Raw genomic sequence first — 18,164 nt, 5'->3', positions numbered from 1 at the left:
GCTTTTGTTATTTAGCCATGACCAGCAATACTATCTCCAATGCTTCCAGATCCCCCATCTTGCTGTCGCTACTCAAATGTCAGAAAGGATTTTGATAAATACTCTCCCATTTACACACTGCTTAGCACTATGGCAAAACCACTGCTAAGGCTGGTTGCCTGCAAGGGTTGCTACTAGAACTATGATACTGGTCAGTACAACTAGTTCACCACCTTTCCCATGGCAGCAATCAAATACTCCATCAGATGTAGATGTTTAAATGGAGAGATATTTTGATAAAGATTTAAAAGTAATGCCCTTAACTACAGTACAGCTAAGGATCACAGCAGTTTCTGCTTGTGCTTCTCATAGAAAAGCAAGCAAGTAGTAGGCACTCTGAGGAGGGACTGCAGGGCAGAGGCACCAGCAAACCAAACCACTTTAGGGTTTGCCCACCTGAAAATGGAGAGAGGATGTAGATGGGTGGAATGTATAAGTACAATCCAAATGTAAATACTAGTTTAAATACCTCTCATCTTGCAATAAATGTATCATGACATCCCCAGTACCCACAGTTGCTCAAGCCTCTTGTTTCAGGGCTAAAGATAGCTCTGCTGTTAACATGAGACAAAATACTGGTGGAATTGTTTTACTCCAGAAGAGGCTGGGTACTGAAGAGCAAGCTTTATGTCCTCCCACCACCAGCTCCTTCGGGAAGATCCTTTACCATGAGCATTATCTCATATTCTTACTACGAGATTCAATGGGACCTCAGCATCTCTATGGCAGTTCTGTAAACACAGCACTGCCTCTGGGGTATGACCACTATGGCCTGTACTCTGTGTGCTGCTAATGCAAGTCAAGCAAGCCTAGGTTTATGTATTTAGAAATACCAGACTTCTATTTTCATGACAAAAGCTGAAAGATTCAAACAGCTGAAGTCTCTTTACAGCTTTACAGCTGAGTAAATAAGCTTTTTAGCATTGCAAAGACTTGCTCAGTTTTCTGCCAGGCCAGACCTGACTGATGCCCACCTCCCTTCCAACCCCACTCTCCTTTGCACCAGGATTGCTGTTGCTTTGTCAAGAGAAAACAGTATTGCTGCTGAATTTCTAACCCTTAAAATCATTTGTGCTGCTTATGGTATGCAAATGAGCTTCATGGGACTGTGATGTCTTCAGAGAATCACAGAACGGTTTGGGCTGGAAGGGATCTTAAAGATCATCCAGTTCCAACCCCCTAGCATGGGCAGGGACACCTTCCGCTAGACCAGGTTGCTCCAAGCCCCATCCAGCCTGGCCTTGAAATCTTCCCAGTATTCAAGGCAGTGACAGAATCCCAAGGTATGCTGCACAGGATCTGAAAGAAATCCTAATTCTGCTCCTAATGCAAAGAAAAAAAAAAAATAGGAAAAAGCCCAAAATAAGTGGGCTCTTGATGTGAACACTAGCAGGCAAAGATCAGCACCTTTCCACTCTGTTTCTAGAAAAGCTCTTTTATGCAGCTGCACAGTGCAAAAGGGCTGGGTATGCATCTTTGCCAAAGACCATGCAGTTTAGTGACAGTCTCAGCTGATGAGACACTCAAGACCTGATCTAGTGCATTGGAGAAACATGGAAAAGGATGCAGAAGCAGCAGGTAGTTACCTAACACTACCAAGTCTCAGCAAAAAAAAAAAATGTCAAGCTGAGACATTTTGGCAGGCTTTCTGAATACCTAATAGGAAAAGCTTGTGTAAACCAGGCTGGAAGCAAGGTTAGTAAACCCACAGCAGAATAAAAAGGAACCCACCAAACTTTAGAAGCAGGAATTTTAGCTCAAAGCCCCTTAGATCATATCTGACCATAGGGTGCCATAATTAGTCCTACTGATTGTGTCCATTCACGTCCAGTATTTTATATATGGCAACTAAACAAAAGTGCTCCTGCCCGAGCCAGAATAACTAAATATTTAACTTACTGGAACAGCGACTGCGTGAGAGTGTTTGTACCTATGGAGTTGCTATGACACTTAAATAAACACGTACTGCTTCCTCACAGCTGCAGAAACTAAAGGGAGCGAAACCCCAAGAAGGTCTGGCTGGCCCGCTTTACCACGGGATCACAATCTCGTATGTTTCCTCAAATCACCAGACCACGTTGACTGCAAAGGCAAATGCGGGAGCTTTTTCACACACCAGGCAGACGCGTTTGCGCTCAAGGGCTACAGGCAGCAGCACCACCGGCGATGGTGGGAGAAGCGGTGCGGTGTCCTCCTCCCTCTCCCTGCGGAACGCGCAGCTTCGGCCTCCCCCGGGATTGTTACTTCTCCATCCCCGCTTGTCGTTATTTCGCTATTAACCTCCCCCGTCCCCTCTCTCGCCCGTCCGAAGGGGCGGAAGCGGCAGACGGAGGGAGGGAAGGCAGGGCGGGCGCAAAGCAGAAAGCGCGACGCAAAGGACGGGCCGCCCCCGGCCCCCGAGTGCGCGGTTGGGCGGCAGGTCCCGGTGGGCCGCCCCCCGGAGCGGAGCCAGCACCAGGAGGCGGCAGTCCCAGCTGCACGCCTGATCAGCCCGGGGGCGGCGGCGAGGGGCAGCCACCGCCCCAACAGCCAGCGTGATCGTTCCGACCACCGCACCGCCGGGGCAGTTGCTGGAGGAGCGGCGCGCCTCGGCACTGCTCTCTCTGCGCTGCGGTGCTGCGGCCGGCTGCGAGCGGGTCAGAGGCGCCGGGACCTGGCGAGTCAAGAGCGAGCGCCCCGGCCGCCCCACCGCCACCCCTACCACTACCACTACAGGTGGGCTCCCGGCTGCCGCCTCAGTAGCTCCCCCTGCCCGCCGCTCGGGTTCCCCACCTCAGCGGCGGCAGGAGGGGCCGCAGCGCGTCCCGCCCTGCCGTGCCGGTGGCGGGCGGCGCTGCAGAGGGCGGGGCGGCCGGCGGGCGGCGCGGGCTGGCTCCCGGCGGGCGGCGCTGCTGCGTTGCCCTGGGAGGCGCCGCGGGCCGGGCGCGGAGCTGCGGGCTCGGGGGTGTGAGCGGCCGGGCAGGGCGCCCCCAGGATGCTGCGGTTCCTGCGCAGGACCTTTGGCCGGCGGTCGATGCAGCGCTACGGGCGAGGAGCCGGGCGCGGAGGGCTCGGCGGCGAGGGGGACGAGCGGGACGGGGGGCTGCGGGGAGCAGCCGCCGTCGGCTCGGGAGGCTTCCCCTCCTCGCCGCACCCCGGAGGGGTCGCGCACAGCGCCGGAGCCCCCGTCCACATCCCAGCGGCCGGCGGCAATAAGCTGGTGCTGCAGTGCCGCGTCCTTCTCCTGGACGGGACCGAAGTCAGCGTGGAGCTGCCGGTGAGTAACGTGCGCTCTCCTCCCCAGCTTGCGGAACGGCGCTTGCATCTCCCCTCTCCCCTCCTCCGCATCGTCCCCCCCCTTCCTGGTGACAGGCACCTGCGAGTGCCCCCCGCCGGCTGCACAACATGCGCCGTTCTCCGGGGAAGCCTCGCTAGTTTCTTCTTCTCCTCCGCGGGCGTCCTGGCCCGCCTGTCTGCACCTGCTCCCAGGTGCGCGCCTAGCCTCCCCGCCATGACCGCCGCTCTGCTCGCCCCCCCTTCCTGCCGGCTAAAGCCGCCTGCCTCCCTCTTCCTTTTCCCCAGAGCGAGCGTGGAGGTGGGCACCTGCTCTCCTCCCCCTCCGCAGCCAGTAAACAGCCCCCTGCGGCGATGCCTTCAGCGGTGCCGCTCCGGGAGGGATCGCCCCTGTGGTGCGGGAGCTACCTGTGTGCGTCCCTGACTGGGGGAGAGGGGATTGCCCGCATATCCCGCTCGGCGGCACCGCCGGCCTTTGGGGGTGCCGGGGACGGGTACTGAGAAGGAGCGGTGCCTTTAGCTTCCGCAGCCGGCTGTGGCGGCCCCAGCCCCGCAGCACTTGTGGCGCCGGCGGGGAGAGCGCAGCGGGGCGAGGCCAGCTGTGAGGCGAGACCGCGCTGAGCCCACCGCGGCAGGGGGCGGCCGGGGCGCCGCCTCTTCGTCTCTTCTTTCTCTCCAGCCCCTCTGCCGGTGGGAAGAGAGTGGGGCTGGCCGGGGGGGCTGCGGGGAAGAGCCGCACTGCCATCGGGCTGCGGGGTGCCCGGGGTGCTGCCCCTGTCCCGGGCAGGTGTCCGCCCCGTGAGAGGAGGGCCGCACGAGTGCAGCGCCGCGGTCCCGGGTAACCCCTGCTGCTCTGGGGCGGCCGGGCCGTCAGCGCCTGCGGCGGCGGGGGGCCGGGTCCGCGGTCCGGGCGGGTGAGCGAATGGTGCCGGTGCTGAACTTTTCCCCCTCCTGCTGCCCTGCTGGAGGAATGAGGAAGGGCCGGTGCCGGCCTGCTTGGTGAACTTGGGCCGCATTTGTAGGTGTGTTGGCATCCCCGGAGCCCGTTGTGTATCCTCTTGTCTCTCTCACAGGAAGTTGCACGGTGTATATTACTAATATGCAAGTGTTTGCGTTGTGCCAGACATTCATTCGCCACAGCTTCTAAATACTTGATACGCGTCCTTTCTTTCTGACTCTTCCACTCCCTCTTGAAAACCACGCTTCCCGTGAAATAGGATGGAAGTTTATCATAATTGAAAAACGCGTAATCTTCTTTCCATTCCAACCCAAATAATCACCAGCCATTAAGGCTGGTCTGCAAAAACAGGTGGAGAAACTTACTAATAATGAGCATCACAGTCTAATGAATTCCAAGTTAATTTATTCTCCAGTAGTGTAAAGGAGATAGCTGTTTTTGTTATAGCACTTTTTGAATCTTGTTAGGTGCATTTCATATTAATAATTGTGTATATTGGCATCATTTCACTAAAACGGGATTTGTCAACCCTGTGATTTCTGTTTAAAAGAAACTGAAAAGATGGAGTAAGACTCTTACAAGTGAATGTAGAAGTATGTCAATAGAGCCATCTAGAGATGCTTGCTGTAGAATTATCTGGCCTCTCTTACCTTACAGACTAGACTGTGCATTTACAGATACTGGAGATGCTAGTATGTTTCCTCTCATCACATCTCCTTCGTAACTTGCTGCAGCCCTTCTAACATCCTGGCACAAATAATTTTCTTAAAATGACATGATGGATGTTATCAGCATGCTAAGGATTTGCTTATAGAAGTCTTTGTAGGTAAGTTCAGTAAATATTTTGCTTGAGGTTATGCTCCTTCTTATTTATCAAGAGTTCAGCTTTTGCTGTAGAGCCTGTTTAAGATGATCTGTGGTTCTGAAGCACCAGAAAATGAGGTGATGGCAGTCTTTGTAGTCCTTGAGGGTTGAAAGTAGATGAGAGCATCTGCTTGGTCTTCCTTGAATTTGACCTCCAAATGAAGCCTAAGCTGCCAGTGTTTGCAGAGTGTTAGCTGCACATGTGATGGCTGTAGTTCATTTGTCTGAAGATGGGGTAAGAAGTTGGTATTTTTTTTTTCCACTGAAATATCTAGACTGGTGGAGGGCTCTGTAGCATGTAATAGCTGTTAATATTTTCAGGATTAAATACTGTTCTGTTGAATTACATATCTGTTCTTCATGCTTTTTCCCTTTCTTTCACAGAAAGTAACACCCACACTGAGAGTCAGAAAAACTGAAAGAGGCGTTGCACCATTTATAGCAGTTCATCAGTAAAGTTTCTCTGAGCTTTGCAGCTCTAGATTTTATGGCCTGGAACAGAACGTGCTTCAAATGCTCTGAAGTGGTGTTACAGGACCAGTTAAGCTGAATGAATCAAGTAGCATCTTTTCCATTAAAAAATAAATAGTGTATGATGGTTTCTCTCCGTTTCAGCTCAAATCTTACGGAAAGGGAGGGAATGTGAGCTTCATCAGCAGTGAGCAGTCTACCCATGAAGTAAAGTATGGAGATAATTGCAGAGGACTTTACTGTGCTGCTGATTGTGTGTGCAGGCACTTTTCAGGAGATACTGGCATCTGTAAAATGTGCTCTTTTTACTACCCACTAACATTACATCCAGGTTGTCTTACCAGTGGAAAAAGGAACTTGATGATACTAGGACATGATACTCTTGAAACTGCAACTTTTTAGGCTGCTATCTAGCACTTCATTTAGTAGTCATTGAAAAGGTTATTAGATTTCAAAGACTACAGGGTCTGTTTGTTTGGAAGAGTGACAGAAAAGATGGGACTGATGGAAAAATGTGTAGGAAAAAAAACCACGTTTTAGATGTTTTTGTTGTCCTGTTTTGTTTTTTAAGCATTCAAGTAAAGCTAAATTCTTGGAACTTTTGCCCAGGTTAAATGTAGCATGCTCTGCCACAGTGTTTTCTTATATGTGGGGGCTGATGGTGGCGTTGGAAAAATAAATCCTACATCAGTAAGTTGGTAACTGTGTTTGGGGCTAACATTTTCATTTGTGAGATAGTGTCTGTATTGGAAACTGCACATCTAGTATGCTCTTGTCTGCTCATGCTGATAACAGAAATAAAGATCTACCCTTCTAATCTATCTTCCCTTCTAAGGAATCCTTCCTTAGCTTGTTCTTCCTTAGCCTGCATAGCAAGATCGTGACCACTGTCACCTTTCTTCTCTATTTGCCTTTCCATGCCCACTTCCTTCTGGGGATATGTACTTCATTCGTTTTACTGTACGTCCTCTGCCCCCAGACTACCCCATCTGCTAGCCTGCTGTCCTGCAGAGCTTTCACTTGTAGGTGTACTCTGGTTTCCCTAAACTTGTTTTCCATCCAGCTGTCCCTTTACAAATGTCAGCATAAAATTATTCTGAGCACTGTAGATACCCGTGGACAGTGGTTTCTATACTCAGCTTCTCGCATGAAATTTCAAGGATTGCTTAATGACTGATGCTTTTTTTGTTCAGTCGTAAGGCAAGAATTGTGTACTTTGAAAGTATCCTTTCTAAAAGGGATAATGCACTGGATGGCTTTTTAAACCCATGAGCTCCTCAGGGCCCTGTTACTGAATGTGAGATGCTATTAAGGTTGGATCTGTTGTGTAGGAGTGAGTGGCAGTTGACCGGTTCTGTTGCTGTGGGGTGATTTCCCATGGGAAGGGGAGCATAAATGGTGCCATTACTTCCTCTTGACGTGATGTCACATGTCTGCACATTTAAAATCTGGTTATAAAAATTGATGCAAGGAGAAGAATACTTGCATTGCAAGCCATCCTTTCCTCCTTCTCACACAGATATGCCATGTATGTCTTTTTACCACTGAGAACCTATTCAGTATCTTTTATGTTGCATCTTCACTTACATAGGAGGCTGTTACTTGTTTAGGGTTTGTAACTCAGCTGTAGGTAGATGGAAGGCCACTTGCTCACTGCTGTCAAAGTGATGCTGCCTCTGTTTTCTGGAGGATTCATAACTTTAATGAAAGACAAACTGGTTATGGGCGATGCTGTCTTCTTACATAAAGAATGCAGGGAAAGATCATTGACATTTACGAAGCGATGATGATGCTTGCTACTTAATACGTAAATGGAACAGACTATAGATGGCTTTCAGATGAGGCCCAAAAGTCAAATCTTTGTTGACTTTCAGACATGGTTGTTGGCATTTCTAAAACTGGAGTCTCTGATTTTTAATTCAGTGCATCTTATGAAAGCTTAAAGGGAGGATATGAAAGATGGCTATTTAGTGGGAGTATCCAGAACAGCAGGAATTAATGTCCCTTTTCTTAATGCCACTGAAAACAGTATTCTGTGCTAAGGTGGGGGAAGGCAGGAGGGGAATGAACACAGGTAAGGTGTTCCTGGGTTTGTGTAATGTAAGTGGGATAAAAAGGAGCAATGGTAAGCTTACTCTATTGGGAAATCCTCATCCTGCGAAGCAAATACAGATTACCTTACAGTTTCTGTGACATGAAGCTACAGCAGTCAATGTGTTGCTTGTTATAAATACTCTTTTCTAAAAATCTCCTTGCTCTGATAAATTTCTGTGCTATTATGAATGTCATTGCAAAGACCTGTGTGATGTATTCAAAGAGTGATGTTTAATGATTAAACTAATGAACAAGTAAACTATAACTGTTCAAATCTATGAATTGTTTTCAGATGGATAGCTTTTGTGCTATTTCTTTGCCTTCCTTTTGGTGTATTTTTTTTTAATAATTGTTTCAGCTGCTATGGAAACCCTTCAGGATAGGGATAGTAAATATTCTTCCCTACTCTTTTCTCTCTGGTCTTCTTTTTGTTGTATTTTTCTCTCGTTGGAGTAACATGAAAATAAAAAAAAAAATTGTTATCTGGCTTCTATGCTTACATCAAAGGTAAATGAAAAATTAACTCTTGAGTAGTCATCTCCATCTTACAATTATTGGTTAATGTATTTTATTTGATAAAGTTATAAATATTGGGAGAGAAGTACAACTCATTTTTTTCTCTCTTTTACATCACACATGACTTCCTAATAGCATTTCAGGAATATTAGCTCTAGAGAAATGCACTAATACATATGTAGACACTTGGATTCAAGTAATTCTCTGGAGCCTCCTAATTGAGAAGTTACCTTCCACCCAGATAGATAAATTCCATGAGATGGAGAACAAGACTTTTTATTAATTTTTAAAGCTTTTGTCACTTACAAAATTGATAATATGCCTTGTTTTTGCAGAAACTACCTTTCAACAACATAAAATTAGAGTTCTTGCTGGAAAGCGTTAAAAGCATATTTGCAGCAATGGAAATGCCTCTTATGCCAGTGAAGTCCTGTGGGCACTAGCACCTGTAGTCTGCTTCATAACAGATCAAGCTCCATTTTTAGAAGGGGTTGGGTATTTTTGCTTCTGCAGCTCATGTTGAAATGCTTTTTCATTACCTTGCAGCTCAGATCAAGTAACTGAAGCTACAACTCAAATGTCTTGTCTTCTGGCAGTAGCCTTTAATTATGTTATCCATGTACATTGATGCATTGCTATGAAGAGTATTCATAGTAGAATCACATATAGAATCAGGGACATACACAGCCCCAGAGAAATAGGAATGAGATGGGGTATGCACATGTGACCCCACCTGTGCTTCAGAAATGTAGTGCTAGGTTCCTAAGAGAGAAGAGGGAATTTTAGTCCCTTCATGTACTCACGAAACATCCCAAATAAATCTACAGCAGATAAAAGACATTTCAACACTACGTTGTACAAGAGGGAGACAATGGACAGTGTTTTATTTTGGCATATATTAGTTCCATTAGTTATTTATGGAAACCAAAACCATTTCTTAGTGCAATATACAGATTGACAGGGTAACAGGACTAGGACTGCTGCTACAGAGAGTTGACAACCAGTGAGGGGGAGAAAGCCAATGATGGCTGTAGTATACAGCAAAGATAAAAGTATCAGCACCTGGCTCTAATTCTCTGATGGAGAACTTATGTGTCTGAAGAGATGAGAAGGTAAGGTTGTTGGATGCATTCTTTTGGAAGCCTTTTTACAATGGACTAGAATACAGCTATGCTTAGGAAAGTATCATGTGCAGCCTCAGTGTGTCTGGGCCTCTTATTGTCAGCACAGAAATGCAGTTTGGTAGCAGCTGTTTGCAGTAGGTGTAACTATGAGATTATAAATGCTGGGGAAACTCTGAAGACCACCATGGATTTGAATGGAGATGCTCTATAAGAAAGAAACTTTCAGAATAGCTAGAAAATAGCTTTTTATTTTTTATTTTTTTTTAATCAACAGTGAACACCTATTATGTTGGGTTTTGTTTTTTGTTTTTTTTTTCCCAGTGGTTGTGTTCTACAGCAAAACTGTAGTTTCAGGCTCATAATAGTGGTCCTGAAAAGGAAGAAAAATGGGTATGTAAAAAGATCCTATAAGATGGGAAATAGGAGCAAAGAGATTTTGGAAATGCAGCCCGTATAGAAGAGCGAACAGAGGACTAGTATTTTTGGAGGTATATTGTCTGTCCCTCCTTTCTGAAATTATGAGGAGACAGATGTCTCTACTCTTGCTTCTCTCTGCATCCTTTTCTTCATGTGCTTCCTTGTGCTTCTACTTGAGGCGCCTCTTTAAATATCTTTTTTTCCTGTAACTTTCTCCAAGAGTCTGGGTTCATTTAGTGTCTCTCCTCCAAGCATAGGCCCATTTCCCAGTTCAGGGCTTCAGGTTTTTAAATTCCCAACCATTTCCACTTACCCTTCTCCTTTGCATTCTTCTCCCTAAGCAATTTTCTATAATTTTTCTGTGTGTGGGTATGGTCTGTATTACTAGCATGATACCTACTGAATTGGGTTACTATTATTATTATATATATATAAATAAGAATAGATTTCTTTTAGTTTTGTGGGGTTATTTTACCCTGCTCTGTTTTTCCCAATCTATAAAAGCAGTTTTCTTTGCCTACCAGGAGCAGCTACATAAGCTGTGAAGCAGTTCACCATGGAGGATCTCTTCTGGGAGACACTTCAAAGAGCACTAGAGGTCTGCTTTCTTCTGGATTGGGCCTCAAGCATAGTTCTCTGTCCCATTCTGTCCTATCAGTTTAGGTAATTTCTGTGGTTCTCTGAAGTCCTGTTCCTTCCCCATTCGGTTAAATTTCCCAGCTGTGGCCAGGGGTCTATGGCTAGTTCAGCAGCTCATTTAGTGAGCTTAACTAGCCGAGTGCCCTGTGTCAGGGCACAGGTGATGCAGGTGACCAGTTGTCCTGACCATTCCCAGTTGTAGGGCAGATATTCGGGGAACGTTGGTAACGATTGGTGGAAAAATTCAGTTAAAGGTTAAACCTCCTCGCTTTAAAATTGGATGTTCTCATATGAGACAACAAAACTGGACCTGAAAACTCAGATGGTGTGGAAAGGAAGTTGGGAGAAGAAGTTGAATTCGTAGACCCTTTGCAAAGTAAAATATAAGTACAAATAATTTCTTTATTTTTTGTAGAAGGATGAAGTTGACAGCTGTTAACTGTACGTACAGTGTTGCTGGGTTAGTATTTTAAGTCACTTAAGAAACACATGGGGTTTTTTAGTATTTGTTTTCCAATGTAGACTGTGGTTCTTTTATTCTTTTATTAGATGTTCTTTTCTTTCCGCATTAGAAATATAAGGTTTGGAGGGTATTGAAGTGTTTAGAATGACCATCTGCTCTTCATTTGACTTGCTATTTCCATTTATTTCTATGCATCAATTTAAATATGTCCCAGACCATTAGCTATACAGCAGTGAGATTATTTTGAAATAGTTGTTGAAGTTCCAGAGTCAGACTCCAGCTATGAAGCATGAAAAAATATTAAGGATTAATTTATATTATCTGGTTTTGGTTTGTACAGATTCAGGTGATTTCCCTTCCTTGTTGTTATGGAACCACAGTTAGTTTATTCAAACAAAAGACCAAATGCTGTCTTTTTTTAGTACTGATAAGCACATTGAATTGAGATGCTACTGTATGTCATTATTTTAATAGCTGTGGTACAGTTTATATAATAGTGACTGGAAATCCTAATAGATTCAATTAAATGTTTGTGAAATACAAGTAACTCTACACAAATATTTACAGAGTATGGGTCTTTTCTGTAGAAGAACTCATATGAACATACTAGTATCAAATATATGATTAGAAAAGCATGGTGCTATAACTTAGGGATTGTAACCTGTAATTAAATTATTGTAGACTGCAACATTACTTCATGGAATAACTTATCCAAGGATGAATTGTGTTGTGGCTGATTGAAGATAATGCTTTTCACAGTAGTTCTTTGTAGTACTAGTAATTGATCTTATGTGTTGTTTTTGTTGGTGTTTATATATATATATATATATATATATATATATATACACATATATATACATAAATGTAGACTTGAGAGGAATTTTGTAGCTTAGCAGTCTTGGCTGGGAAAACTCCAATTTATTTTTCTGCCTAAATTGAGACTAAGCAAGAAAATCACTTCCCATTTTTATGTTCAGAGTTTCTTACTGTGTATGTTTCACTAGGTGAGGTCTTGTAAGTTAGATGATAAGGAATTTCAGTTGGCTGTGTTAAGCTTTAGCATTATTCTAGGGTGTGAACAAATCCTCATTGATGGAGAAAATAAACACTCTAACTGCATCACATCTTTTTTGTTAGTGTTGAATGAAATTGCTGAATGTTCTGATGTTACCTGCTTTGTGCAAGTGAAGGTTTTCCTCATTTTCAGAAACAAAGAGCAGTTCTATTAAGTTTTTCCTTCTCCCTTGCTCCCATCCAGAATTGATTGCGGCTGTCATTTAAATAAATCTCTTTCATACCTTGTTAGTGGTTCCCAGAGCTGTGATATGGTATGATTTAAAATTGAGGGCTTACATTTATGTAAAAAGACCAAACCCCAAAACTTCAGTTTTTATAAGCAGATCTGAAAACACCAGTACTCTGTGCAATCGTTGTGTTGCAACAAAGATCACTATTCAGCAAAGATGCAAATCCTCAGTATGTAGGTTTTATATTCAGGCTACTTACTGAGTAGAAATTCTTTCTGAACCTTCCATGAGTGCTTTGCTTTGAGAGATGATGAATGATGAGTCTGTTATCTGTTTGAATTAAGCAGATAAGTGAAGAGCAGTGTTATTCTTCAAAATAGGTCATATCATAGACAACACCCTGGAAGTGCAAAGACCAGTGGGCAGTATCCACTTACTTTCTCTCATGTTGTGATCTTTGGATGCAGATGTATACCTATGTGAATTAAAGCATCGTGTTATAGCTCTGTGGAGGAAAGAGCTGGTTTTATAAAGCAGCAGTGGAAAGACTTTGTTTCTTCTCCTCCCTCTTCTTTCTAATTCATGTATTGGGCTTGAGTTAGATTTTTTTCTTTCCCTGCTGTTCAGCAATGAAGAGAGGGTGGCAGGATGCTTTCCTCTTTGTTACCAAAATGCCCTTTCCCTGAGGAGGAGTGTTCCCAGGCCTGCTCCATGACAGCTCCTGAGCCTGAGTCTCATCTGCCAAGGCCACACTGTGAGCTGTGGTTGGGAACGTGTAGCTGTAGGGTTTACTCTGCGTGTGCTCAGGGTCAGCCTTGCAAAATTCATTTTGTGCACAGCTCTCAGCAGCGTGTTGGAGTTCTGCTCTTGACTTCCAGTTAATTAGAAGATGTTAATTTTGATGAGTTTTCTTTACTGCTTACTAAGACAGCAGAGATTGCCGATTCCTTTTACAGAGGCCAGTGAAGCCATTAAATGTTGACTGTAGCACTTTTCCTTTTCTCTTTCCTCTAAGCTCATTGCTAAACCTGTCATCTGCCTGTATGTCTGCTCTGTCTCCCTTCACTTCCCTCCTCTCCTAAGATGATATCTTACAGTTGGCTTTGTCTATTGGATGATGAACTGTTGCAAAACTTGTAAAATAGGGAAGGAAACCCTTGTTTTCAGGTGTGAAAATAGGGGAGCCTTTGGACCATCAAAACACTTCCCACAGTACTCAAACTGTTTGTTGTAAACAGTAGGCACTTGGAGGGGAAACTTTTTTTTAACTGATAGATTTTGGTAGTTCATGAAAGGTACTTAAAATATTTTAGGAGGTCAGTCTATGAAGAAATAATCTGCACAACAAATACTTGTATAGTAGTCTTAAATTTAGAATTGGAAGTAAGCTGAGGTTACTGTCTGCCTTCACTTCTTTTTCCCCTTGAATTCTCAGAGCCATCCCTTCTTTTGTTGGCATTGTTAACAATTGCATTTTTCCTGTTTATGTTGATATGCAATTCACATTATAAATTTATCTGATAGTAAAGGCTTTCTGATGCATGAGAAATTTACAAAGTATGAGTTTGAGTGTTTGTCTGTAAATTAGGAAAAGGAATCATCTGATGACATTTCCAGCGTGATCATAACCTGAAAAATTGCCAAAGCAAAAAGATGGGGTCTTTCATAAATACAAAATATTGTTAATCAGAAGTTTGTTTCAGAAAGCAGATTTTTCTGTTACAGCTGTCAGTTTCTTGGCATTTGTGTAATTCTAGGAGTGGAGAACTTTCCCAGCTGTTTCAGTAAGCTCAGTGCTGGAAGAGAAAATAGTTTGAAGAACCTCTATGGCTTCATTGTGACTTTCAGGAGCTGTTGAAAGTGGGCAGATGAAAGTGCAAGTTCTGTCTTGAAGGATAGCCCTCAAAATGAACTCGCTTCTGCTTTCAGGATTTCCAAGGCATCTTACTGTTTACTGGAATTAAAAGTTATTTCTTAATTTAAGGCAGATACAGTTTTAAAGTAATATCAAAGTCTTCAGCAGGGTGTTTAAAAAAGCTGGTTTTGGCAAGCTACAGGGCAAATGAGCGGTTTGGTTGCAAAGAAAGTAGGGCAATATTTAAAGAGTACAAATTCCTCGTTATTGCATATGTACTAACCTCATTAACAGGATAAGGCTGTCAAGACTAGGGCAGTGCTAAATGACTTGTGGGAGCTACTAAATATAGATCCCATGAAAAGTCCTGGGCTTGGGAGCTCTCATTGCAGAGGGCAACTCTCTGAGCAGTGCTGCCTGCTTTCCTGCAGGAGTTTTGGGTCAGACTCCAAGTCCCAGTACATTTCTGGGAAGAAAGCTTTTCTCCCAGTTTTCCTTTTGTGAGTCTTACAAACTGATACAGAAAGTTTGCAGTTTCCTAAGGTGGTGCAGTAGTCTGTGCATTGCAGAGCTGGTACAGGTGAGATGGAGAATGTTTCTGTGGTCTTGTACAATAAAGTGAAAGCACTCATTGGAAGCAAACAGCCAGGTACTTGTCTGATCCAGTGCAATCCAGCAAGTTTGTGGTGCTGAAAAAATGTCCCTGAAGGCAAAATATGAGTTCAGTGCAGTTCCAGAGAGGCAAGATGTGACCACTTAGTCTACTTCCAAGACTGTCACCTGCTTTGTTTGCTTTGTATGTTCTCTGAAATTCCAAACTTGGGTAATCTGTATAGCTGGAGTACAAGTAAGCTCTTTGATAGACAAACCATGGAGTGAGAGGCTGGGTGGAGGGTTGATGAGGAAATATGTGCTCTGGAAAATTCTGTTTCTGCCCTATATGGGGACATAACCTGCAGTGCTAATAAACTTGGAGTGGTTTCATCACTAAAGGATAGGTTATAAGTGCAGAAACAGGCACCGTAGTTAGTGCTAGGAGGCAAGCATGCAGCTTTGGTTTCAGAACTAAATGAATTTATAGTGTTCTTCAAAGTGACTTTTGTATCTCGGAAGCTCTTGTGAGGCTGTTGGTTCCTATGGCAGACAGCAGTAGAATTGATGTTTGAGGTAGCTAGGATTTTTGATTTTCTTTGTGTACTTCTGTGCTGGAGTAGGGCAGGAGTGAGTTTTCCTATCGTCTGAATAAATGAATACAAACTTATTCATGCTAACAGGACTTCCTGTTGTTTTTTTTTTTTTTTTACATGCAGTTATTTTTCAAAGAGAATTGTTAGAATGAAGTGAAGGATTTACGGAAAATCTCTTATGTGCCTATTGTTACCTCTTTGTATCTTCCCTTCCCAAAGTCCTGGGAGCTTCCTCACTACTTCCAATAAAGCTACTGCATTTACTGTATAAGAAAATTTGTTTTGGGTAAACAGCTAGCAGAGGTTCCAGCTGTCTCTGTTCACATTTGTTCCTCCTTTTAACATCTCCATGTTAAGGCTGTTATGATGATGATAAATGGAAGTCAACTGCCTATCCTCCCAAGATACCACGTGGACTATCACTCTTAAAGAGTCATATGGCTGGTTTATAAGTGAATAGGTTCTGAACTGTATATTTGTTTCAGGTCAGAAAGGATCATTGTAAACACTTAATCTGGCCTACTTCCCTGGTCAGTCTCTAGAATTTCTTGCAGAACATGTTTTAAGCCTGTCACTTTTTAGCATCAGTTCTTTCCTTGGATCTTATTTTGTTTGCCTTTAAGTGTCTTTAGTGAAAGCAGTTCAGGTTCTGTGTGGACTCTTCAGAGTGATAACAGGTGTTTTAATGTATCTGGTATTTTTGTGGTTCCTGGTATCCCTTGTTGTGGTTCTTGAGCAGCCATGTGATGAAAAGTCCTGGGATTATGAGAAAAAAATATTCTCTACATGAAGATATGTGAAGTTCACATGCAAGCCACCTCTTAGTCTTATCTTTGATTGTCTAAATAGATAAAAGCAAAACTTATTTCCAGATGCTTTTCAGACTAAAACTATTCTTTGTAGCTTTTCTTCTGACTTTGTGCGTAATGTGCAGACTAAGCTGTGCACAGCAATGTTATAGTGGCTTGCTGAATGCTGTATGAAATGGCATTGCCCTTTATTTGATTTCCTCTTGTTAAGTATTCATGGCTCACTTTCTTGGTGTAGCATTACACCAGGAGCTCACGGTCAGCTGTTTTTCTGTTGTTACACCAGAGTTCTTACAGTGCCGCTGAAATCCAGGGCGCTGTCTTGGGCCTGGTGAGTCTGAGTGAACTTGTTCCTCTGTGTGTGACCTGTGATTTCACTGAATTCAGCTACAGTGTATTGGTGGAGTTCTCTGTCCCCAAGAGATGCAAATCGGTATGTGCAGCCAACAAGACGCATCGTCTCCTGCTACTGTGCAAGATTTGTGACATTCAGCAGGGGAGATCTTAGTAGTTCCCTCCCAGGAAAAAGAAGAGTGACTGTGAGCAGAGCTCTTCAGGATTGCATTGACAGTGCTGGTGGCTGCTTTCCTTCCTTCCCTTCCTATTTTTTTTCTTTTTTCTTTTAAATCTGCCTGTTATGGACGATACACGTCTATTTTAGGAATACTTGTCCTTGTTTTTGTTGGACTGTCTCATAGCCTGTGTTTTGAGAGTACAGGTATTTCATGATCAATAGGAGTTCAGAGAATTTTTGGCTTCCTGTTCCAGTCCTGGAGCTGCAGGCAGATACCTGCCCTTTCAGCTGTTTGTGGGACTGTGATGAAAGCCAGGTCAGGGATCAGATCCAGGGATGTTTCACTGTAAAAAAAAGAAAAAAAAAAGCTTTTGCAGCATTGCATGTCAGAAATGTTAAAGGTATGGCATAAGTAGTACGGAAAAACCTGATGGAGGGCATGGGTGCTCTTTAAAGTGAAAGTGCTTTAAAAGCCCATGTATTGTTGAGTTGGTCCTTGAGGGTATAAATAATCACTTTAGGAATGGTTTGATTCATGTACCTTGTGCTCTATGGTTTGATCATGTGAGTGCTACTTGTCTGCCCCACTGAAGTCAGACAGATTAGTCTGAAGTGGAGAGGAAATGCTTAGTTGTTGCAGCAGTTGCAGAAATTGTGGCAAGTAGCTCAAACTAGATCTGCAGGAGGTCATCTGTGCCAAAGTCAGATATCGTACAGAAACATATTCTAAGGTGCCTTATTACACAATCAAATAAAAGCATAGTCTTATGGAGCAAGAAGTTAGACTTGTTTAGAAGACTTCATTTTCTTGAAATCATGATGAGTGATATAAATTATGCTGCTGTTCTTTAATTCATTGCTGACGAGACCCAGCCATCTCTCGTTTATTTTTGTAATGTAACAGGGAGCCAGAACTGATAAGAACAACAAAGCTGATACTGAAATTAGAAAGATTCTAGGAATTTTAGAGAAGGGCACCTTTATCTAGGTTTCATCTGTGGGGATTCAAATAGAACCAGGACTGAAAAGTTCTTCTTATGGCCAGTACTTGATGTGAGTGTCCTGTGAAGAAGTATTTCTACGCTCCTTTTTCCTTTGAGGCTGTTTGCAAGCGAGGTGAAAATCTATGCTGTTGAGTGGAAATCACATTGCATTGAGCAGAGTTTGGATTCCTAGCCTGTCAGGGATCCATAAAATTCAAGTGGTTTAATTGTAAATCCTTATTTGTAGATATTCTAAGAATTGAGTCTTACTGCTAGTACAAATCCAGTAATTCTTGATTGTGAGTAAAATTGAAAGATATAAATTGAATTGATGCTTGTAACTCGCAGTTTTATTTATTTGTTTCTGAGTGAGAGACTGTAGATGAGTTTGACTTCGTGATGTCTTTTCCAAATTAACTTCACAAGCTTTACAAGCTTTAAATTATCACTTTTATGGAAAGAAACTTTATTTAGGAACATGATCTAAACTAACATTTTTAAGAAGCAGGTGGAAGATTATTTATGTTGTAAGCACAAATGGACAGTTCTGAATAATGTTGAAAGAGTTTCAGTGGAAAATATGCTTTCAGCTCCAAATCCACAAGTTACAATAGAAAGACAGGTTTCAACTAAAATGACAACTATTTTAAACATTTGAATTAACATGCCTTTTATTTTTTCTCCTTTTTTTGGGGGGGGGGAGAGGGGGGG

At 43.4% G+C, this 18,164-nt stretch overlaps 1 protein-coding gene across 1 annotated transcript in view; it reads left to right on the top strand.

Moving 5' to 3' along the window:
• The first annotated feature begins 2,903 nt into the window (after nt 1-2,903).
• EPB41L4B (erythrocyte membrane protein band 4.1 like 4B) overlaps nt 2,904-18,164 on the top strand; it is an 84,286-nt gene continuing 69,025 nt past the window's right edge. Inside the window, exon 1 of the mRNA XM_062610967.1 lies at nt 2,904-3,295. Coding sequence (XP_062466951.1) covers nt 3,014-3,295 — 282 coding nt within the window. The 5' untranslated portion in view covers nt 2,904-3,013. The remainder of the gene's footprint in view (nt 3,296-18,164) is intronic.

Source organism: Pezoporus occidentalis, unplaced genomic scaffold, assembly GCF_034315485.1.
Source record: "Pezoporus occidentalis ecotype Australia unplaced genomic scaffold, CSIRO_AGI_Poc_V1 ctg15, whole genome shotgun sequence".
Classification (NCBI taxonomy): Eukaryota; Metazoa; Chordata; class Aves; order Psittaciformes; family Psittacidae; genus Pezoporus; species Pezoporus occidentalis.
Note: the sequence above shows the minus strand (reverse complement) of the source record. Positions and strands in the feature narration are given on the sequence as shown.